At 57.1% G+C, this 23,975-nt stretch overlaps 1 protein-coding gene across 4 annotated transcripts in view; it reads right to left on the minus strand.

Moving 5' to 3' along the window:
- Positions 1-23,975, minus strand: part of AP2B1 (adaptor related protein complex 2 subunit beta 1) — a 104,837-nt gene that overhangs the window by 57,852 nt on the left and 23,010 nt on the right. For all 4 annotated transcript variants that reach the window (XM_068165392.1, XM_068165394.1, XM_068165393.1 and 1 more), the window contains 6 exons: positions 23,616-23,806; positions 17,126-17,347; positions 15,621-15,741; positions 12,062-12,157; positions 3,551-3,666; positions 857-1,022 (listed from right to left, as the gene is read on the minus strand). In XM_068165392.1, the coding sequence (XP_068021493.1) occupies positions 857-1,022; positions 3,551-3,666; positions 12,062-12,157; positions 15,621-15,741; positions 17,126-17,347; positions 23,616-23,806 (912 nt within the window). The remainder of the gene's footprint in view (positions 1-856; positions 1,023-3,550; positions 3,667-12,061; positions 12,158-15,620; positions 15,742-17,125; positions 17,348-23,615; positions 23,807-23,975) is intronic.

Here is a 23,975-nt window from a genome sequence, read left to right on the forward strand (position 1 = left end):
CCTCCAGGCAGGAGGCTTCCACCACCTCCCTGGGCAACCTGTGCCAGGCTCTCACCACCCTCATGGGGAACAACTTCTTCCTCACAGCCAATCTCAATCTCCCCACTTCTAGTTCTGCTCCATCCCCCCCAGTCCTATCCCTCCCTCACACCCTCAAAAGTCCCTCCCCAGCTTTCCTGCAGCCCCCTGCAGATCCTGGAAGGCCACAAGGAGGTCTCCTCAGAGCCTTCTCCTCTCCAGCCTGCACAACCCCAACTCCCTCAGTCTGTCCTCACAGCAGAGCAGCTCCAGGTCTCGGCTCCTCCTCCTGGCCCTTCTCTGGACACCTTCCAGCACCTCCAGAGCCTTCCTGGCACAGAGGCTCCAGAACTGGCCCCAGAGCTCCAGCTGTGGTCTCAGCAGAGTGGAGCAGAGGGGCAGAATCCCCTCCCTCGCCCTGCTGGCCACACTTCTCTTGCTGCAGCCCAGGCTCTGCTTGGCTCTCTGGGCTGCAAGTGCTCCCTGCTGGCTCCTGTTGAGCTTCTCCTCCCCCAGCACCCCCAAGGCCTTTCCTTCAGGGCTGCTCTCCAGCCAGTCCCTTCTCAGCCTCTATCAGTGCTTGGGATTGCCCTGCCCCAGCTGCAGGACCTTGCCCTTGGCCTTGTTGCCCCTCCTGAGGTTGTCCTGGGCCCAGCTCTGCAGCCTGCCCAGGTCCCTCTGGATGGATCCTTGCCTCCAGCTGTCAGCAGCACCACACAGCTTGGTGCCATCAGCAGAGCTGCTGAGGGAGCCTCAGTGCCACTGTCCCTGGCACCGAGAAGGCTGCTGAACAGGAGTGGTCCCAGTGCTGACCCCTGAGGGCCTGCCCTGGCCGTACCTGGGTGCTCTCGTCGTGGAAGCCCTCCAGGAAGCTCTCCAGCAGCTCGTCGGCGTTGTCGATCCTCTCGGCGTACTCCCCCACGATCCAGATCATGGCGGCCCTGGCGTCCGGCTCGTCCAGCGAGTCCAGGTTCTCGCACAGCGTGGCGATGATGCTCTCGTACCTGCCGGCACGCCGCCGCTGCCTCACCTGCCCCAGCCGCCTGCCCGCGCCTCAGCCCTGCCCGCGCCCCAGCCCTGCCCACGCTGCCCTGCCCACGCTGCCCTGCCCGCGCTGCCCTGCCCGCGCCCCAGCCCTGCCCACGCTGCCCTGCCCGCACCCCAGCCCTGCCCGCGCTGCCCTGCCCGGGCCCCAGCCCTGCCCGCGCTGCCCTGCCCTCGCCCCAGCCCTGCCCACGCTGCCCTGCCCACGCTGCCCTGCCCACGCTGCCCTGCCTGCACCCCAGCCCTGCCCGTGCTGCCCTGCCCGCGCCCCAGCCCTGCCCGTGCTGCCCTGCCCGCGCCCCAGCCCTGCCCGTGTTGCCCTGCCCGGGCCCCAGCCCTGCCCATGCTGCCCTGCCCACGCTGCTCTGCCCGCGCCCCAGCCCTGCCCACGCTGCTCTGCCCGCGCCCCAGCCCTGCCCACGCTGCCCTGCCCGCGCTGCCCTGCCCGTGCTGCTCTGCCCGCGCCCCAGCCCTGCCCGCGCTGCCCTGCCCGCGCCCCAGCCCGCGCTGCCCTGCCCGCGCTGCCCTGCCCACGCTGCCCTGCCCTCGCCCCAGCCCTGCCCGCGCTGCCCTGCCCGCGCTGCCCTGCCTGCGCCCCAGCCCTGCCCGCGCTGCCCTGCCCACGCTGCCCTGCCCTCGCCCCAGCCCTGCCCGCGCTGCCCTGCCCGCGCTGCCCTGCCCTCGCCCCAGCCCTGCCCGCGCTGCCCTGCCCGCGCTGCCCTGCCTGCGCCCCAGCCCTGCCCGCGCTGCCCTGCCCACGCTGCTCTGCCCACGCTGCTCTGCCTGCGCTGCCCTGCCCACGCTGCTCTGCTCACACTGCCCTGCCCGCACTGCTCTGCAGGCAGCCCCGCGGCGAGCTACTGGGCCTTGGCCTTTGACTCCCCTCAGGGATGTGCAAGGACAGGATAAGGGAAACCTGATCGTGGCCTTCCAGGATCTGCAGGGGGCTCCTAGAAAGCTGGGGAGGGACTTCTGAGGGTGTCAGGGAGGGATAGGACTGGGGGGGATGGAGCAAAACTAGAAGTGGGGAGACTGAGATTGGATGTGGGGAAGAAGTTGTTCCCCAGGAGGGTGGTGAGAGCCTGGCACAGGCTGCCCAGGGAGGTGGTGGAAGCCTCCTGCCTGGAGGTGTTTGCAGCCAGGCTGGAGGTGGCTGTGAGCAACCTGCTGTAGTGTGAGGTGTCCCTGCCCATGGCAGGGGGTTGGAACTGGCTGAGCCTTGAGGTCCCTTCCAACCCTGACAATTCTGTGATTCTAAGGGGCACTGGGGCAAGCTGAAGCAGAGGAGGTGCCAAGGGAACAGAAGGCAAAACTTTGTCACTGTGGGGGTGCTGGGGCCCTGGAGCAGGCTGCCCAGAGAGGTTGTGGAGTCTCCTTCTCTGGAGACATTCAAAATCTCCTGATGTGCTCCTGTGTGACCTGCTCTGGGTGATCCTGCTCTGCCAGGGGTGTGGACTGAAGGATCCTTTGAGGCCCTTTCCAACCCCTGCCATTCTGTGACTCTGTGAACTCAACAAGCAGCCTTCTCCCTCAACTACAGAAGGTATCTCCAGGCTTTTTCTTTTTCCAAGCTGAGCACCAAGATCTCACAGGGTCCTCAAGTCTTTTGTAGTTTCATTAATCAGTGGAGACCTCACCTTCAGAGCTGTGTCCAGCTCTAGTGCCCTCAGCACAACAGAGACATGGACCTGTTGGAGCAGGTCCAGAGGGGGCTATGGAAACAATCAGAGGGCTGGAGAACCTCTGCTATGAGGACAGGATGAGAGAGCTTGGGTTGTTCAGCCTGGAGAAGAGAAGGCTCTGGGGAGATCTTAGAGCAGCCTTCCAGCACCTGATGGGGACCTACAGGAAGGCTGGGGAGGGGCTGCTTAGCAGGGCCTATGGGGATGGGATGAGAGCAATGGTTTGCAGCTGGAGCAGGGGAGATTTAGGTTGGACATCAGGAGAAAGTTCTGCATAGTAAGTGGTGAAATACTGCAACAGGTTACTCAGGGAGGTGGTGGAGACCCCATCCCTGGAAAGTTTCAAGGTCAAACTTGCTGTGGCCCTGAGCAACCTGGAGGTGTCCCTGCTGACTGCAGGGGGGTTGGACAAGATGACCTTTGAGGGTCCCTTCCAACCCCCTGCATTCTGTGACTGTGATTCGGGGCCTTGTACAAAAACTTTCCAGAGGAGAACAACAAAACTGTAAAACTTGATCCACTTCTCCTCCCAGCATTCTCTGCAGGAGCTTTGCTAGCTTCTGATGAAGGCTTAAGCTCATCATCATCACCATGTCCTGCTGGGGAAGCCAAGAACGTGTCAGTGATACCTCCCCCGAAGCCAACACCTGAATCCTACCACACTGCAGCTAAAGTCAGACTGGACACTGCTCTTCACAGCAGCAGCCACCACCCAAGCCCTGTAGGCTGTGCTGGGGGGGTTCACACTGCTGAGTGCTGCTGCTGGCACAGAGGGGCTCCCCAAAGCCTTCTCCAGCTCCACCTACTTGTTGGGGTACTTGCGGAAGATGTCTCTGATGACGACGATGGCCTCCTGCACCACGTAGTTGACCTTGGTCTGGATGAGGTCCAGCAGGGTGCTCACACAGCGCTCTGCAGATTGCTGGAGACAAGAACAGAGCAGCACCCTTACAGGCAGCTGAAGAAATGCTCCTTCCAGCCCTGAGGAAGGGGGCACTGGAGGGGAACAACAGCCAGCAGCTCAGTGTGCGGCCAGACAAACCCTCCAGGCTGAGCGGTGCTCGTGGATTGCAGAGACCCCCTGAGCCCAGCCTCGGAGAGCTCAGAGACCATCCCCTCCAAACCCCTGCCACAGGCAGACACACCTCTCATCCCTGGAGGTGGTCAAGAGGAGATTGGATGTGGCACTTGGTGCCATGGTCTAGTTATGAGGTCTATGGTGACAGCTTGGACTTGATGATCTTTGAGGTCTCTTCCAACCTTAGTGATGCTGTGTGTGTGTGATACTGTGTGAGTGTGATACTGTGTGACTAGACCACATCCAACCTGGCCTTAAACACCTCCAGGAAGGGGCATCCACAACCTCCCTAGGCAACCTACTCCAGAGTCTCATCACCCTCATACTGAGGAACTTCTTCCTCAGCTCCAGTCCAAACCTCCTCTCCCTAAGCTTAAAACCCTTCCCCCTTGTCCTGACTCCAGATACCCTTATGAAAAGTTCCTCCCCAGCTTTCAGGTGTTGGAAGGCAGCTCTAAGGTCCCCTGGAGCTTCTCTTCCCCAGGCTGAACACCCCCAGCTCCCCCAGCCTGTGCTCACAGCAGAGCTGCTCCAGCCCTTGGATCAGCCTTGGGGTGCCCCTCCTGGACTAACTCCAACAGCTCTGCATCCTTCTTGTTCTGGGGACACCAGACCTGGATGCAGAACTCAAGGTGGGGTCTCAGCAGAGCAAAGGGGCAGAATCCCCTCTCTTGCCCTGCTGGCCACACTCCTCTGGCTGCAGCCCAGCACACAGCTGCCTGCTGGGCTGCATGAAGGCACTGCTGGCTCCTGGGGAGCTTCTGGGATCACTCACTGGGCTGAACCTCTCCTCACCCTAGGGGGTGGGAGAAAAGAAACCCTAGAGGGAAACTGCTCAATGCTCAGCAAGAGCTAAAGGAGCTGTGGGGGGCAAGAGGCTGGGGCCAGACTCTTGTCACCACAGTCAGTGATGCCCAGGGACAGGCCAAGGGGCAGCAGTGGGCACAAACTGGAAGCCAGGAGGTTCCATATGAAGAGGAGGAGAAAGTTGTTTGGTGTGAGGGTGCTGGAGGCCTGGAGCAGGCTGCCCAGAGAGGTTGTGGAGTGTCCTTGTGTGGAGAGCTTCCAAAATCCCATGGGCACTGTGCTCCTGGGCAAGCTGCTGTGGGAACTCTGCTTTAGGAGTAGGACTGGACTGGATGCTCTCCAGAGGTCCCTTCCAAGCCCACCATGCTGGGGTTCTGTGATTCTGTGATGCAAACATGCCAGCAGACAGCTGGATCACCACATGGGAGCTTCTGAACACTGCCTGCATTGCTGCTCAGATCACCTTTTTGCTGGCTAGCAGTTTAAACAGGCCACTGAATGAGCTGTCTTGGACTTCCCCAAGCTGTGGCAACCAGAGTCTTGACAGGGTCTGCTGGAAGGTGACTGAGGAAGCCAGAAGGCAGGAGTGAACAATGCTGTCAATCACTCTGCAGGACCAGCAGCCAAAAAGCAGCTCACAGCAGCAAGAGGTTGGCTATTTCAGATGTGAGGTCAGTGGCTACCTGGGAAGATCCAGCCCTGAACACAAATCCAGCTGTTGCTAATGCAGCTTTTCTTTACCCAGTCCCAAATTCCCAGCTCCAGGCTCTGTAAGATAAGGGCTGGGCACTGGCATGCTCCAGGAACTGGAATCAGAGGCAAATCATTCAGGGAGGTCCATTCCCAAAGAACAGAGTGAGGCAGCACACCACAGCAGCAACCACCTCCAGCACTGGAGAGGCTCCAGTGAAGACAGGGCTGGGCTGAGAGCAGAGCTGATGTGAAGCCTCATGACACAGCTGGTGATTACTGTGAGCAGCAGACTGCTGCCTGGGCAGTGCCATCTGAGCCTTCTCAGAGTGCTGGGGACAGGCAGCACAGGGCACCAGCAGCAGCAGTGCAGCAGAGCTGAAGGGAGCTCTTTGCCTCCTTTGCTGGCAGAGCACCCAAAGGCTGGGCAGGAGGAGGGGGACTGGAGCCACAGGAGTCACTTTGTTGAGAACAGGCAAAAAGCTCAAGGAGGAACCTCAGGCCTTGTAGAGGGGAAGTGAGGATGAGGAGAGATGAGAACCTGATGGTGATTTCCTGCCCTGGGGAGTGGCTGCAGAGCCTCACAAACCCAGCCTGGGAATGGCCACAGAGGGCATCAGCCAAGGGAGGAGATCCTCAAGAGTGCCTTCTGGATTTGCTGTCTCTGCAAACTGGCTCTGAAGGCCCTAAGAATCTGTCTTGAAATTCAAGCAGACAAAGCCCAGCCCCAGCTGAGGTATCCTATAAAGTTCTATGATTGCTATCAGGTTTTTATGACACCTCTCCCTCCCCAGCAGGTTTTACAGCTACTGTGTCACTACAGGGGCAGGGAAATGGCAGTGTGACAGAGGCCTCCTCTCAGCTCTTCAGCTCAAGAAGAGATTTGAGGCCTGTGACCTGGAAGATTCTTTCATTTGATGCACCTCTGAGGACAGACTGAGGGATCTGGGGTTGTGCAGGCTGGAGAGGAGAAGGCTCCCAGGAGACCTCCTTGTGGCCTTCCAGGATCTGCAGGGGGCTCCAAGAGAGCTGGGGAGGGAATTTTGAGGGTGTCAGGGAGGGATAGGACTGGGGGGGATGGAGCAGAACTAGAAGTGGGGAGATTGAGATTGGCTGTGAGGAAGAAGTTGTTCCCCAGGAGGGTGGTGAGAGCCTGGCACAGGTTGCCCAGGGAGGTGGTGGAAGCCTCCTGCCTGGAGGTGTTTGCAGCCAGGCTGGAGGTGGCTGCGAGCAGCCTGCTGTAGTGTGAGGTGTCCCTGCCCATGGATGAACTTCTCTTCTGCAGGCTGAACACCCCCAGCTCCCTGAACCTGTCATCCCAACAGAGCTGCTCCAACCCTCTGATCATTTTCATGGCCCTCCTCTGGACCCTCTCCAGCAGGTCCAAGTCCTTCCTGTGTTGATGACTCCATCTCTGGCCCCAGCCCTGCAGGTGAGATCTCCCCAGAGCAGAGGGGCAGGATCCCTCTCTCCATCTCAGGCCACACTGCTTTGGCTGCAGGCCAGGCTGCCCTTGGCCTTCTGTGCTACCAGTGCCCATTGCTGGCTCCTGTCCAGCTTCTCACCCCCCAGCACCCCCAAGTCCTTCTCTGCAGGGCTGCTCTCAGTTTGGATTGGTATCTAGGATTACCCCAACCTAGGTGCAGGACCTTATTGAACCTCCTAAGGTTGTTCTCAGCCCACCTCTCCAGCCTGTCCAGCTCCCTCTGGCTGCTATCCTCTCCTTCAGGCTCACCACTCATCAGCCACTGTCAGCCACAGCACTGTCAGAGCCTGCACTAGCAGAGCTGGGAGCTGCAGAACTCAAGGAACAGCAAGATAGGGTTTACTGTTGTGCTCTTTAGACAATCCAAAGTGTGATTTTCCCAGAAGGAGCACTTTGAAAGATGCAGCACAGCTCTCCAGCCCTGGAGGACCTGGGGCAGCATACAGTTGTGTGAGCACCTCCAGAGCAGAGCAGCTCCCTGTAAGCCCTGTGAAGCCCACCCCTAGCAGAGTGCTGCTTGCAGGTGGACAGCCCTGGGGTCTGCAGTGCTCTGCTGACTGAGGAAAGAGCAGCCCAGCCAGAACAGCTCTGGAGCTGGGCAGGACAAGCACCCAGCCTCAGAACTGCTTTGTTTTTCTGCAGAAGCCAAGTGAAAGCCCCCCAGGAGCAGACACCATGCTCCCAGCCAGCAGCCTCAATGGCTTCTAAGAACCAGGCTGCTGCCAGAATTTCTGGGAAGAGAGTCAAATCCCCCTGCAATATAGCTCCTCCTCTTCTGCTGTCCTCCAGAGGAATCACTGTTCTTACTGCATCCACTTCATTCCCTGCTCCCACAGGAGTGCTGCTCTGTTTCCTTACAATCAAAGCATCAGAGGAGTTCTCCACCTGCTGCTGTCAATGTAGCTCCTTCCCCTCATGCTTGCAAGTCTGGCTACACCACACTGCTGCAGACAAACTGTGAGCCCAGGTGGAGAGAAGCATGCCCATGAGCCAGCAAGGGGTCCTTGTGCCCAAGGAGGCCAATGGCATCCTGGGGTGTAGCAGAAGGGATGTGCTGAGCAGGTTGAGAGAAGTTCTCCTTCCCCTCAGCTCTGCCCTGCTGAGGCCACAGCTGGAATACTGTCAGTTCTGGACCTCTCAGTTCAAACAGGACCTCAGGGAACTGCTTGACAGAGTCCAGCCCAGAGGAACCAAGCTCCTGCAGGCAGTGGCACATCTGCCTGTGAGGCCAGGCTGAGGGAGCTGGGGCTTGGAGTAGAGGAGCCTGAGGGCTGCCCTCATTGCTGGGGATCAAGATGTGCAGGGCTGGAGCCAGGCTCTGCTCAGGGATGGCCAAGGACAGCACAAGGGGCACTGGGGGCAAGCTGGAGCAGAGGAATTGCCAGGGGAACAGGAGGGAAAACTTAGTCCCTGTGAGGGTGCTGGAGGCCTGGAGCAGGCTGCCCAGAGAGGTTGTGGAGTCTCCTCTGGAGCCTTTCCAAAGCCCTCTGGCTGTGTTCCTGTGTGAGCTGCCCTGGGTGCCCCTGCTCTGGCAGGGGGCTTGGACTGGATGATCTCCAGAGCTCCCTTCCAACCCCTAATGTTCTGTGACTCTGTGACTGCAAACCAGAGCCACAGAGTTCTCCACCAGGATGGCACAGCCTGCTCTGACCCTGCCAAGCACCAGGGCTGCTTCTTTTGGTGCTTATCCTCCAAACCCTCCCAAAGCACAGAGGAAGAACACAAAGATTTGCCAAGCACCAAGGCCAGGGAAGCCTCTGCCACTAGTCCACCTCTCAGGGCTGGGTTTGTGGAGTTTGTTTTCCTTTGCTTTATAAACAGAGACCTTCAGCTTACTCCAGTTCAACAACTAAAGAGCACAACAGGAAACACAGGCAGGTGTGTGTGTGTGGGAATACAAGGGAAAACTTTTTCACTGTGAGGGTGCTGGAGGCCTGGAGCAGGCTGCCCAGAGAGGTTGTGGAGCCTCCTTCTCTGGAGCCTTTCCAAAGCCCTCTGGATGTGTTCCTGTGTGAGCTGCCCTGGGTGACCCTGCTCTGCCAGGGGGTTGGACTGGATGACCCTTTGGGGTCCTTTCCAACACCCCACCCCCCTGTGATGCTGTGAACTCTGAGCCCAGCTAGTCTGTCCACGCAAAATGCTGTTCTGACATCCCCCAGACCAACCTGACTGCTTCACTCCTGGCCAGGCTCCATCAGCCTTGCTGCTCACCATGGCTGCTGCTTGCACTTCCACCAGGAGCAGCAGGCACAGCAAAGGCAATGCCACACTGGCACCTCACAGCAGACACATTAATTTACTGCCTTGCTCTTCTCAGAGAGAGACAATTAGACAAGAGGTAGGCTCCTTGAAGGCAGAGCTGAGGCTCCCTGTGAATTCTCATTCATCAGCAGCTCCCACTGGCTGTGCCCCATGTCAAAAAGCAGATTTCTAAGCCTTGGGAACTTGGACACTGATGGCTGAGGGAATGTGCTGCCATTAGTCATAACTCACAGTGCAAACAGCCTCTAGTAAACACAGATGCACTGGGGCCAGGGATTAACCTACAGATGAGGACACTGGAATGAGTTGTTCTATATTTGGCCTCTTTAAATCCAGCTCTTGTCAGAGGAGTAAACAGACCTCACCTTCAGCAGCAGCAGCAGCATCTTCACAGGAGCACAGCTCCAAACCAAGGTTAACACTGCCCACTGAGCACCACCCAGCCAGAGGGGCCTGCAGATTGGCTGCCACATCTGCAGGCTGAATGTGACTGCTGTGGGTGTGAGGGATGGGAAGGGACAAGACAGGGCAATGCCAGAGAGGGAACTTCTAAAACCACCTTGGTACTGAATGAAGCTGGAGGTGGGGAGATTCAGGCTGGAGGGGAGGAGGAAGTTCTTCCCCATGAGAGTGGTGAAGCCCTGGAATGGGTTGTCCAGGGAGGTGGTTGAGGCCCCAGCCCTGGAGGTGTTTAAGGCCAGGATGGATGAGGCTCTGGCCAGGCTGATCTAGTGTGGGGTGTCCCTGCTCATGGCAGGGGGTTGGAACTAGCTGATCCTTGTGCTCCCTTCCAACCCTGACTGATACTATGATACTGCAGGGGTGCACCAGGACACACACAGGGCCACATGCTGGTGAGAACCTCCCTGCTGAGACCTAAAGCTAGCTCCTGCTCCCCAGCACAAGCACCACTTCCAAAAGGGCTGCCACCAGCTTCTTTTAACTCCTCAGCAGCTCTCTTCCATGCTCAAGAGCATTGCCTCCTGTCATCCAGCTTCCTGCATGGAAGGAGCACTCTGGTGTTTTGAACTGCAGACATAAACCAGAAGCAGGGCTCAGCTGCTCTGTTAGGCCACCCTTAAAATCAGAGAATCAAAGAATTGCCTTGGTTGGAGAAGTCCTCCAAGACTGAGTTCAATCATCAGCCTAAGACCACCATGGCCATTAAACCACGGCCCCTGGTGCCATGTCATGTTTCTTGAACACCTTGAACATGTGTTCCTTGAGCACCTCCAGGCATGGGGACTCCACCACCTCCCTGGGCAGCCTGTGCCAATCCCTGACCACTCTTGCAGCAAAGAAATGTTTCCTCATCTCCACCCTAACCCTCCCCTGGCACAATTTCAGGCTATTTCTTCTCATTCTACCACCTGACACCAGGGAGAAGAGACCAAGCTCCACTTGGCTCCAACCTTCTTTTCAGGTTGTTGTAGAGAGCATGGCAGTGATCAGCCTTAAAGAGCTGAAGGAAGAGAAGGCTGCCTGGGAGGTTGATGCAAGAGGAGAGAAGTTGGTGTCCTCTTTACACAGATTTGCAGCAGCTCAGCTGCCAGAAGGGCAACCTTTGCCCTGGCACTGCACTCAGCCAGGCCTGATTAGGCTCTTGTTTAGCTCTGCTGTCAGGCAGTGCTCTTGGGAACACACTTTAGCAAAAGCTAAATGAGCTCAGCTGAAATCAGACCACTTAGGTGACATTCTGCACTCAGTTATCAGTTTAGTGAACAGCACCAGCAGCACAGCAAAAGCCTTCCCTCTCCTCACAGGCTTTCAGAGCTCTGTCAGCCATAGCAGATTGGGTTACAGGGGAATTAACAGAGACCTCACTAAAGATGATGTTATCAGGAGGATTTTGCTGGCTACTCAGCTGGCAGAGGACAGTTCAGACTTATTCTGCAGAGGTTCTTAGGAACTTCTTTGCATAAGCATCCAGGCTAAAGAGGGCAGGCTCCAAAGGAAGCTACAAGCACCTTCAGCACTGGACAAGCAGAGTCACTCTGCAAATTGCACCTTGGTGCCCCAAACCTCTGAGGGTCTGTGCATGTGTTTCACATCAAACAAAAGACTTCACAGTGCTGAGTTCAAGCCCTAATCCTTCCCCCATCAAAGATTAAGCCACAGCTGTGAAAGGAGGCCCTCATGGAGTACTGGTTATAGAATAGAATAAACCAGGTTGGAAGAGACCTTCAAGATCATCGTGTCCAACCTATCATCCAACACCACCTAATCAACTAACCCATGGCACCAAGCACCCTGTCAAGTCTCCTCCTGAACACCTCCAGGGATGGTGACTCCACCACCTCCCCAGGCAGCCCATTCCAATGGGCAATCACTCTCTCTGTGTAAAACTTCCTCCTGACCTCCAGCCTCAACCTCCCCTGGCACAGCCTGAGACTGTGTCCTCTTGTTCTGGTGCTGGCTGCCTGGGAGAAGGGACCAACCTCTGCCTGTCTACAACCCCCCTTCAGGTAGTTGTAGAGAGCAAGAAGGCCACCTCTGAGTCTCCTCCTCTCCAGGCTAAGCAGCTCCAGCTCCCCCAGCCTCTCCTCATAGGGCTTCTGTTCCAAGCCCCTCCCCAACTTCGTTGCCCTTCTCTGGACACCTTCCAGCAAGTCAACCTCCTTCCTAACCTGAGGAGCCCAGAACTGGACACAGGACTCAAGGTGTGGCCTAACCAGTGCAGTGTACAGGGGCAGAATGACCTCCCTGCTCCTGCTGGCCACCAAAACCACTGCAGCACAAGATTCCACCAAGGATGGTTTAGGTGCTTTGCTCTGCCTGCAAGCTGAGGAGCACAGCACCCTCCTGTGATGTACTCAGCTGGAGCTCACCAGCACTGCTGCTCAGCTGGGCCTTGCCCCGTGAGCGTGGGGTTTCCAGGTCACCTGAGTGCCAACACAGCAGCAAAGAAACTCTGGGTAGGGTGGGAAGGAGAAGACAAAGGCCATCACTGCTTCTGAAAGCAAGCAGAGACCACCTCAGGAGCCAGATACTTGCCTCAACCTTGATGGCACAGCGGCCGATGGCTCGCACAGCCTTGCGCACGAAGTCGACGTCCACCTCCGTAGCGTATTCCTTGAGCTCTGCCAGGACCTGCAGGGGAAACACCTTTGGGTCACACAGAGAGAACTTCCCACTCTGGCAAGTGCTGCCACTTGAAGACCACAACACAAGTGTGGTGGGTTGAAGTTTCCCCCCCAGCATTAACTTTTAAGCCAAACCAACTCAGTCAGAAGCAAATGAAGCTGTACTGACAAGCAGGAACTGCACTCTACAATGGCATCTGCTAGAGGGGAGAAGGGCTCTGCAGAGGGACCCTGACAGGCTACACAGATGGGGAGAGTCCAAGGGCATGAGATTGAACACAGCTAAGTGCCAGGTGCTGCACTTTGGCCACAGCAACCCCAGGCTGGGGACAGAGTGGCTGAGAGCAGCCAGGCAGAAAGGGACCTGGGGATAGTGGTTGACAGCAGCTGAACAAGAGCCAGCAGTGTGCCCAGGGAGCCAAGAAGGCCAAGGGCATCCTGGCCTGCAGCAGGAAGAGTGTGGCCAGCAGGAGCAGGGAAGTCCTTGTGCCCTGTGCTCAGCACTGCTTAGGCCACACCTTGAGTCCTGTGTCCAGTTCTGGGCTCCTCAGCTCAAGAAGGACATTGAGAGACTGGAAGGTGTCCAGAGAAGGACAAGAAAGCTGGGGAGGGGTCTGGAGCACAGCCCTGTGAGGAGAGGCTGAGGGAGCTGGGGTTGCTTAGCCTGGAGAAGAGGAGCCTCAGGGGAGACCTCATTGCTCTCTCCAACTCCTTGAAGGGAGGTTGTAGCCAGGTGGGGGTTGTTCTCTTCTGCCAGGCAAGCAGCACCAGAACAAGAGGACACAGTCTCAAGCTGTGCCAGGGGAAGTTCAGGCTGGAGGTTAGGAAGAAATCCTTCCCAGCAAGAGAGATTGGCCATTGGGATGTGCTGCCCAAGGAGGTAGACTCCCCATCCCTGGAGATGTTTAGGAAGAGCCTGGCTGAGGCACTTGGTGCCATGGTTGAGTTGATCAGATGGTGCTGGGTGAGAGGTTGCACTGGATGATCTCAGGTCTTTTCCAACCTGGTTAATTCTACTCTATTGTATTTCTAGCCTCTCCTTTTCTGTGCTGAGACAAACCTCTGGATCTAAAAGGAGAGTGCAGGGGAGATCTGAGGACACCTTTGAACACCTAGACAGAGCCATTTCCCCTCTTAGGACTTAGATTAACTGTTTTGTCTCTTTTTCTTCAGCTAATGCAAACTGACCGAGCGCTTCGAGCCGGAGCTGCTGGGACCTCCCAGACCACTAACTGCAAAGCAATTTTGTGTTCAACAAATCACTCACCTCAGGAAAAACTGCTCCACAAAACCTCCCACACCATTTATACTGCCTCCACACCTCATTTGTTTCGGCTTCTCATGTCAGAAATGACAGCAGGGATTTCACCAGGATCTCACCAACCCATTGCAAGGGAGAGGTGAAGAGCACCCAGCAGACAGCCTGAGAAATCTCTGGCTGATGCAAATTGCTCAGAGCAGTAAGATAAAGAGGCCTTGAAGGGGCAGACTGCAGACAGATAAATCTCAAGGAGCAGACATCTGTGTTTTGAAGCTTTATTACTGCCTTGGGTGATCTATGGCTGCACAGCACTTGGAGCACCACGTTAGGAGCTTGGGCTTCTCCAGCGCTGCCCAAGTCACTCTGACCGGGACCCAAGTGGAGCAGGGATGGGGATGAGAGCCACCCAGCAGGGGTGTGAGTAGGAGCCTGCTCCCCTTAGGTCTTCACTGAGGGCATATTTCTGACAACTCCCAGCATGGTGAGGTTGGAAGGGACCTCTGGAGATGATGCAGTCCACCCCCCCTGCTGCTAAAGCAGGGCACCCACAGCAGCTTGCTTCTAATGGAAATCCTTTAGCCTGCTACTCATGGAATCTGTGCCACTTTCTGGTAGCACAAGGGCCCAGGGTGAAGTCATCTCTGCCTGCTTGCAAGAGGAGAGGGACTGCTCACACCATGCCTCATGCAAGAGCACAGGAGGCTCAGGCTGCCCAACAAAGCAGGGGAAGAAATGAGTTGAAAGAGACTTCTGAGACTATAATGGAGAGTGGAATATAAACTTCAGAGTGGAATGAATCAAGCAGCAGAAAGTGTGTATGGAAGGTGTCAGGAAGAGAAAGGGAAGGCATCACAGAACCCCAGCATGGAGGGGCTGGAAGGGACCTCTGGAGATCATCCAGACCAAGCCCACTCCTAAAGCAGGGGCACCCACAGCAGCTTGCCCAGGAGCACAATGCCCAGGGGGGGTTGGAAGCTCTCCACACAAGGACACTCCACAACCTCTCTGGGCAGCCTGCTCCAGGCCTCCAGCACCTCAGCTTGGGTTGTTTTCAGGAGTGCATCTTTAGAAGCAGGAAGAGATTCATTCATCAGTCTGCAGATCCCAGGCCCAGCCCTTGCCCTCCAGACACTGCTGCTGCCAGCCTGCATTATCTGAACATCATGCAGTGGAACTGGGATGGAGCCTACCAGGACTAGACAGAAAATGCTGAACACTGCCTCATGGAAACTGATTTTTAAACTGTTTGCCATGCCCACAGCACAAAAGGGGCATGGACTGCCTTGCTCTGTTCCAAACACATCAGAGCAGGGAGCAGGAGAGCTGCTCAGAAATGGCAGAGGAAAGGAAGCTGCTCTGTGACAACTGGGATGGGGCAGTAACAGCCCTGAGCAGAGGCATTCATCACTCTGTGACCAGGGTTGCCCTCAGGAACTCTTCCTTCAAGAAAGGAATTTGGATTACACCAAACCCAAACCCAAGAAGGATCTGCACTGCAAAGCAGCCTGGATTCAGTTCAGCTTTAAGTTTGTGCTGCTTCCACTCTGGGAGGCAAAGGAGCCCTGGAGAGCAGAGGAAAGGAAGCTGCTCTGTGACAACTGGGATGGGGCAGTAACAGCCCTGAGCAGAGGCATTCATCACTCTGTGACCAGGGTTGCCCTCAGGAACTCTTCCTTCAAGAAAGGAATTTGGATTACACCAAACCCAAACCCAAGAAGGATCTGCACTGCAAAGCAGCCTGGATTCAGTTCAGCTTTAAGTTTGTGCTGCTTCCACTCTGGGAGGCAAAGGAGCCCTGGAGAGTGTCTGTGGAAGGCTTTAATACTTTAAGTAAGGCACTTGGAATTCACACCAATCACTCCTGGCCTTTCTGAGTGCCTCTGCTCAGGCACACTGCTCCTGCTGCAAACAAGCCTCTCACTGCAACCTCAGCACCAGCAGTGACTCATCTGACAGGAGACAGCAAGCAGCTCTCCTCCTGCAGCTGTCATCTGTAAAACAAGATCTAGCCAAGGGTCAGGACCAAAGGCACACCATGCCATTAACATTTACATCCTGCAGGAGACTCCAACACCTCCCCTCCAGCGGCTGCACGGAGCACTGCAGCAGGCACAGCCGTGCCTTGGAGCAAGGAGCTCTCTACATCCTCATGCAAGGACCATGAGAGGCTTCTGCACCCCCAGAACACAGCAGGAGCTCCTCAGCTGACCTGGGCAATGTTTGCCTGAGAAGCCAGGCGGATCATGATGTCCAGTTTCTCCAGTTTGACATAGATGGGGTCGTTGTACTTCACAAAGAACACCTTGATCTCCTGCTTCAGGATTTCAGGCCTGCAGGGAACACAAAGAGGTTTCACTCAGGACTGGTAAAAGCAACGAGCTCTGCCCTTAAGCAAAGATGTCTTTTGTTTAAAGACCACAGCATCAAAGGATGGGAGGGGACGGAAAGGACCTCTGGAGATCATCCAGCCGAAGCCCCCTGCCAGAGCAGGGCCACCCAGGGCAGCTCACACAGGAACACAGCCAGAGGGGGTTGGGAAGGCTCCAGAGCAGGAGACTCCACAGCCTCTCTGGGCAGCCTGCTCCAGGGCTCTGCCACCCTCACAGTGTTCCCCTGGCACCTCCTCTGCTCCAGCTTGCCCCCAGTGCCCCTTGTGCTGTCCTTGGCCATCCCTGAGCAGAGCCTGGCTCCAGCCCTGCACATCTTGATCCCCAGCAATGAGGGCAGCCCTCAGGCTCCTCTACTCCAAGCCCCAGCTCCCTCAGCCTGGCCTCAGAGAGAGATGTGCCACTGCCTGCAGCACCTCTGAGGCTCTGGGCTGGACTCTGTCAAGCAGTTCCCTGGGGTCCTTCTTGAACTGAGGGGTCCAGAACTGGACACAATATTCCAGCTGTGGCCTTACCAGGGCAGAGTAGAGGGGCAGGACAACCTCTCTCAACCTACTAAGCACATCCCTTCTGATACACCCCAGGATGCCACTGGCTCTCTTGGGCACAAAGACACCTTGCTGGCTCATGGGCATCCTTCTATCTACCCAAAGGTTCAGGGAGAAATGGAATAGGGTCACTGTGAGCCCAGGACACACAAACAAACATAGGAGAATGATCTGAAGGAAGTCAGAATGCTGAAGAGTCTAACTATGGCTGCATCTCTACTCCCTGCACTTGGACTGCTGAGCCAACCCCTGCAGTGGGTCAGCAGACAACACAGCAGTAACAAGATCCTTACCTCAGTTTAAAACCCACCCAAACTCACTCCCTGCTTCCACTTGCCAGATGCCAGTGAACAGCAACTCTGCTCTGACCACAAAGTGCCATCCAGCCCATCCCACCCTCACAGCCAGGAACAAAGTGTTTAAACATGCATGGGGAGTGAACTGGTGAAAACCCTCAGCCCTCTGTGCATCAGTAAGCCACCAGCCTGGTTCTTCTGCACTGAAGGGCACAGCAGAGGCACACTGAGCTCTGCAGGCCACTCTGCACTGCACAGTGACACTGCTCTCTGCTCTGATTTGTAGTCTAAGGAGAGAGCAGCGAAGAGCGAGGCAGGTAAAGAACTACTGTCTGACACTGGCATCACAAGTGTGCTGCAATGAAAACTGATCCAGGCTACCACAGTGAGACTCTCCAATCCATCCCTTGAGGGGCCTGGACTTGGACTAAACCATGTTCTGTGCACAGGGATGCATCTGAGATAACCTGTGACAACCTTTACCTTTTCTGCACGATCAAGTTGATGTTCCTCAGGGCAACGTACTGAACTTCAGGCTCTCCAGACAGCAGGGTCACCAGGGGAGGGGCAAGCTTCTTCAGCAGCATGTTGTAATAGTCAGAGTCCTTGGGAAGAAGCTCCAGGAACTTCATCAAGACCTTCACTGCTGAGAGCACCACTGCAGAGTTGGCATGAGACAGCCGAGGGGTGACCCGCTCACAAATACTGCAGGGAGAGGAGCAGGAGAGGGGTCACAGTACCTCAGGCTGCCAACCTGGCTGAAGGCAGCTTCTCAGCCCCTACTCTGGTGGGGCTTTGCTCACAAAGAATCACAGAAAACATTTGCTTGGAAGAGACCTCAAAGCTCATCCACTCCAACCCCTGCCCCAGCACTGCAGGGGCGACACTAAACCATCTCCCGAAGCGCCAGCTCCGGAGGCTGCTTGAACAGCTCCAGGGATGCTGATTACCCCACTGCCCTGGGCAGCCTGCTCCAATGTTTGAGTAGCCTTTCAGTGATGAAATCCTACTCGCCAGCCTGAGCCTCCCCTGACAAAGCCTGGCCTTGCTGGGGAGCAGCGATGGCGCTGGGCAAGGTGCTGAGGGAGTTCTGGGCCCGGGAGCCTGTGATCGCTGCCAGCCTCGGCATCGGCGCCCTGGCCCTCATCTGCCCCCTGGCCCTCATCCGCCCCCGGCCCTGATCCAGCCCCGGCCCTGATCCACCCCGGCCCTCATCCGCCCCCCGGCCATCATCCACCCCCTGGCCATCATCTGCCCCCCGGCCCTCATCCGCCCCCGGCCCTCATCCACCCCCTGGCCATCATCTGCCCCCCGGCCCTCATCCGCCCCCGGCCATCATCCGCCCCCGGCCCTCATCCGCCCCCGGCCCTCATCCGCCCCCCGGCCCTCATCCGCCCCCGGCCCTCATCCGCCCCCGGCCCTCATCCGCCCCCGGCCCTCATCCGCCCCCCGGCCCTCATCCGCCCCCGGCCCTCATCCGCCCCCTGGCCATCATCCGCCCCCGGCCCTCATCCGCCCCCGGCCCTCATCCGCCCCCCGGCCCTCATCCGCCCCCGGCCCTCATCCGCCCCCTGGCCATCATCCGCCCCCGGCCCTCATCCGCCCCCGGCCCTCATCCGCCCCCGGCCCTCATCCGCCCCCCGGCCCTCATCCGCCCCCCGGCCCTCATCCGCCCCCTGGCCCTCGTCTGCCCCTGGCCCTAGTCTGCCCCCGGCCCTGATCCGCCCCTGGCCCTGATCCGCCCCCTGGCCTTCACCTGCCCCCTGGCCCTGATCCGCCCCTGGCCCTTGTCTGCCCCCGGCCCTGATCCAACCCCTGGCCCTCATCTGCCCCCGGCCCTGATCCGCCCCCTGGCCCTGATCTGCCCCCTGGTCAGTCTCTGTGCCAGGTACTCGGGGATGATCAACAGAGCCACCCCCTACACTAGTCTAGTCTAGTCATGAGGTCTGTGGTGCCAGGTTGGACTCAATGATCCTCGAGGTCTCTTCCAACCTTAGTTATACTGTGAGACTGTGATACACCTACTCAGTGCCACTGAGGGACAATGGAAACCTCCCTAGGGTCCCCTCCCACCCCTGTGACAAGGAAGGGTCCAGCCTAGAGTGGCTCAATAAGTTCTGAGACCCTCCCCACCACCGCCAAATGCGTGGGGGGGGGGGGGGCACAGGGTACCCCCCGACCCCCCCCCTCTGCACTTGGAAGGCCCCTTGGGGGGTCCCAGCATGGAGACCTCCCCCTTGGTTAGGCCACACCTTGAGTCCTGTGTCCAGTTCTGGGCTCCTCAGTTTAAGAAGGACATTGAGAGACTTGAAGGTGTCCAGAGAAGGGCAAGAAAGCTGGGGAGGGGTCTGGAGCACAGCCCTGTGAGGGGAGGCTGAGGGAGCTGGGGTTGCTTAGCCTGGAGAAGAGAAGGCTCAGGGGAGACCTCATTGCTCTCTACAACTACCTGAAAGGTGGCTGTAGCCAGGTGGGGGTTGGTCTCTTCTCTCTAGCAACCAGCACCAGGAACAAGAGGACACAGTCTCAAGCTGTGCCAGGGGAGGTTTAGGCTGGAGGTGAGGAGAAAGTTCTTCCCAGAGAGAGTTGTTAGCCATTGGGCTGTGCTGCCCAGGGAGGTGGTGGAGTCCCCATCCCTGGAGGTGTTCAAGAGGGGATTGGATGTGGCACTTGGTGCCATGGTCTAGTCATGAGGTCTGTGGTGACAGGTCAGACTTGATGATCTTTGAGGTCTCTTCCAACCTTGGTGATTCTGTGATACTGCTGAGCACAGCAGGAAGCAAACAGGAACAGCTTCTCTCACAGCTTCCTCTCCTGCCAGCTAGCTCAGGAACTCCACCAGCTCCCAGCACTACAGGCCCAACACAGGCCACTCACTGCTGCCTTCTGCCTTTGCCTGGTGCCCCTCTCCATGCCTGTGATCTCAGCCATCACCTACACACACCACTTCAACCAAAGAGTGATCAGCAAAAGGCTTTAGCCCTGCTCTAACCATGCAGAGGTGACACAAACTTCTGGCTTGCCTGGGAGCTTTTGCTGCCATTTCAGCCATTTGTTCCTGCAAGAAAAGGTTTCTGTTATTCCAAAGATAGAGGAAAGAAGGAGCTCAGCAGCCTGCCAGGTCTCAGCTCCACTACTTGCCTCTGTGGATTCTATAACTGACAGCATCCCAAACACCCATCCCAGGCAGAAAGGAAGTTTGGGTTCATTTGGCCTTTCTTGCAGCATCTGTCAAGTTTCTTCCCACCCCCTCCTGCAGATTGCTAACCCAGAACAATCTTATTCCCATCTGTGCCTCCTGAAGTGTCTGTCCCTGCAAGATCTGCTTCCAGCCACCCCAGAAGGGAAGCAGCACAGCTAAGTGGAGAGCAGAGGAGGCCAAGTCAGAGCTGAGGGCAGTATTTCACCATTCCCTACAGAGAATCAGAGAAGCCAGCATGGAGGGGCTGGAAGGGACCTCTGGAGATCATCCAGGCCAACCCCACTCCTAAAGCAGGGCACCCACAGCAGCTTGCCCAGCACCACACTGCCCAGGGGGGGTTGGAAGCTCTCCACACAAGGACACTCCACAACCTCTCTGGGCAGCCTGCTCCAGGCCTCCAGCACCCTCACACCAAACAACTTTCTCCTGAAGGTTAGGTGGAGCTTCCTTACCTAACCAATCACCCTTTTACCCCATCCAGGTACCTGGGCTGGCTCAGTTTATCCATGCTAATCACCACTCATCTCCACACTGGCCCAAATGTCTCTTTTCAATCCCATTCATTTCCCCTGCAGCTGCTCTGTTTTCCTTAGTTCTTGCCCTAAGCAGTCCCACACAGTCTGAGTGACCAACCTGAGCTAAGAACCAAGCATGGGACAGCCCAGCTTCGACATCCACATCCTGCAGCCCTCTGGCTAATCCCACAAGGATTTTTGACCTTCCAGTCCCCACCTGCCCCTGCCCAAGGTCTCCTGGACACACCAAAGCTGCATCACCTCCCTGTGCCTCAGGTTCTCCTCAGCCAGAGGTGCTGCAGAGCTGCTGGAAAGGAGAACACTGAGCCATGAGCTGGCAGACTCCTGTGTGAACCCACACAAAGCAGCAGCAGCAGTCACTGCCCACCCACTTTGAGACCCCACCCTTCAGAGGAACTGTGGCTGAGGAACTGGGACATGTTCACAGCTGCTCACACTCGTGGTCCCTCTCTGACAGAGCCAGGATAATGCTGGCCTGACACCCTGGAGCTCTCTGCAGGTTCCTAGCACTCATTAAAAGCTGTTTCTGGCCCAGAAGAGAACACAATGGGGAGGGAGGGGGGGAAAAATAAAGTCCCCCAGAGCAGTGACAGCTGCCTGGGAAAAGTGCTGGTCTGCCTCCAAAGCAGGCAGTGAAGAAACTCAAAGTCCAAAAGGCCTGCCCAGGATTTTGTACCTGGGCTTGTGCCCCTTCTTCCCCCTCCCACACCACCTCCATGAAATATATTTGGCCTGAGAACTCCCCTGGGCCTGCTGCTGCCCTGCTCTCCTGGGTGCAGAATCTGACTTTCTGTGATTCTGGACACAGGTGAAGAGGAGGTTTGAAGTGCATGAAGGGTGCATGAAGAACGTGGCCAGCACATCAAGGGAGGTTCTCCTCCCCCTCTACTCTGCCCTAGGGAGGCCACATCTGGAGTGCTGGGTCCAGGTCTGGGCTCCCCAGTTGAGGAGAGACAGAGAACTGCTGGAGAGAGTCCAGGGGAGGCTGCAGAGCTGCTGAGGGGCCTGGAGCAGCTCTGGGAGGAGCAAAGGCTGAGAGCCCTGGGGCTGAGAGCCTGCAGAAGAGCAGCCCCAGAGGGCAGCTGAGCAATGCTCAGCAAGAGCTAAAGGAGCTGTGGGGGGCAAGAGGCTGGGGCCAGGCTCTGCTGAGTGGTGGCCAGGGCCAGGCCAAGGGGCAGCAAGGGGCAGAGAGTGGAGCCCAGGAGGTTGGATGTGAAGAGGAGGAGAAAGTTGTTTGGTGTGAGGGCTCTGGAGGCCTGGAGCAGGCTGCCCAGAGAGGTTGTGGAGTGTCCTTGTGTGGAGAGCTTCCAACCCCCCCTGGGCAGTGTGCTGCTGGGCATTGTGCTGTGGGTGCCCTGCTTGAGCAGGGGTCTTAGACTGGACCATCTCCAGAGGTCCACTGCAGCCTCACCATGCTGAGATTCTACACTCTGCTGCTTACACTCTAAGGCCTTTGTATTTAGGTTTGCTCACTGCAGCTGAAGATAAAAGCACAAGAGTGAAGCTGGAGTGATAGGAGAAATAATTTCTTATCTTCAGTTTCAGTTCTACCATAGAACAGATGACATTTTACTGGCAAAACAGCATTCCAGGCTCAAAGCTGTAGTACTCTGGAAGCTCCAAAACCTACACAGGCTTCTTGCTGCTCAAAGTAGCAAAAGTAGATTTGAAATCTCTGCTTTAAAGCAGAATATTCTCCAAACATGCTCATGCTGCTGCAGGTTTCCCTCAGCTCCCTCACACCTCAGCAGAGCACACTCTTACCACAGGCTCTTTCCACAGTCAGAGAATTATGGAATGGTTGGAAGGGATCATAAATAACATCCAGTGCCAAGCCCATGCCATGGGCAGGGACACCTGCCACCAGCCCAGGCTGCTCAAGGCCTCATCCAGCCTGGCCTGGAGCACCTCCAGGGAGGAGGCAGCCACAGCCTCCCTGGGCAGCCTGTGCCAGAGTCTCCCCAGCCTCACTGCAAAGAGTTTCTTCCTCATCTCCACTCTCAGTCTCTCCTCTCCCAACTCAAAGCCCTTGTCCCTCATCCAGCCCTTGTCAAAAGTCCTTCCCAGATCTCTTATCACAGTATCACCAAGGTTGGAAGAGACCTCAAAGAGCACCAAGTCCAAGCTGTCACCACAGACCTCATGACTAAACCATGGCACCAGGAGCCACATCCAATCCCTGCTTGAACACCTCCAGGGATGGGGACTCCACCACCTCCCTGGGCAGCACATCCCAACGGCTAACAACTCTCTCTGGGAAGAGCTTTCTCTTCCCCTCCAGCCTAAACCTCCCCTGGCACAGCTTGAGACTGTGTCCTCTTGTTCTGGTGCTGCTTGCCTGGCAGAAGAGCCCAACCCCCACCTGGCTACAACTTCCCTGCAGGGAGTTGGAGAGAGCAAGAAGGTCTCCCCTGAGTCTCCTCTTCTCCAGGCTAAGCAACCCCAGCTCCCTCAGCCTCTCCTCACAGGGCTGTGCTCCAGACCCCTCCCCAGCTTTCTTGCCCTTCTCTGGACACCTTCAAGTCTCTCAATGTCCTTCCTAAACTGGGGAGCCCAGAACTGGACACAGGACTCAAGGTGTGGCCTAAGCAGTGCTGAGCACAGGGCACAAGGACTTCCCTGCTCCTGCTGGCCACACTCTTCCTGATGCAGGCCAGGATGCCCTTGGCCTTCTTGGCCACCTGGGCACACTGCTGGCTCATGTTCAGGCAGCTGTCAATCAGCACCCCCAGGTCCCTCTCTGTTGGCAGCTCTCAGCCACTCTGACCCCAGCCTGTAGCTCTGCCTGGGGTTGTTGTGGCCAAAGTGCAGCCCCTGGCACTTGGATTTGTTGAATGCCACCATATTAGACTCTGACCAATATGATAGCCTCCTTCAGGTACTGGAAGATTGCTCCAAGATTTCCCTGGAGCCTTCTCCTCTCCAGGCTGAACATCCCTAACTCTCCCTCCCTGTCCCCACAGGGGACAGCCCTCTGATACTCTTCCTGGTTTCCTCTGGACCCTCTTCTTCTTGTGCTGGGGGCACCAGAACTGAACACAGTCCTGCAGATGGGGGTCACACCAGAGCAGAGAGGCAGAATAAACTCCCTTGTGCTGCTGCTCCTCACACTCCTGATGCAGCCCAGGACATGGCTGCCTTCTGGGCTGCCAGTGCCACGACACTGCCAGAAGCCTGCAGGCGCCCTGCTCGCGAACAGCCCCCAGCCAGCCCAGCCAGGGAGCAGGAAGCACCATACCTCTGAGCTTCACGATCATCCTTGGGGTTGTAGTTGGACAGACAGTCCAGGATGAAGATCTGGCCCCACTCTGTGCACTCATTTAGAGCTGTCAGCAGCTTGTTGATGTTCTGAGGGTTCAAATCCAGCAGGTTGCTGTTGGGATGCGACTCGCTGATCTCCGACAGGGCAGCCACGGCGTTGGCAACCACCTGGGGCAGGAGACAAGCAGATCACAGACTCAGAGAGTTGTTAGGGTTGGAAAGGACCTCAAGGCTCAGCCAGTTCCAACCCCCCCTGCCATGGCCAGGGACACCTCACACTACAGCAGGTTGCTCAGAGCCACATCCAGGTATCAGCAGGCTGCCCTAAGGTCCTTCC

Source organism: Melanerpes formicivorus, unplaced genomic scaffold (assembly GCF_026170545.1).
Source record: "Melanerpes formicivorus ecotype bairdi unplaced genomic scaffold, bMelFor1.0.p_v2 SCAF_88, whole genome shotgun sequence".
NCBI lineage: Eukaryota > Metazoa > Chordata > Aves > Piciformes > Picidae > Melanerpes > Melanerpes formicivorus.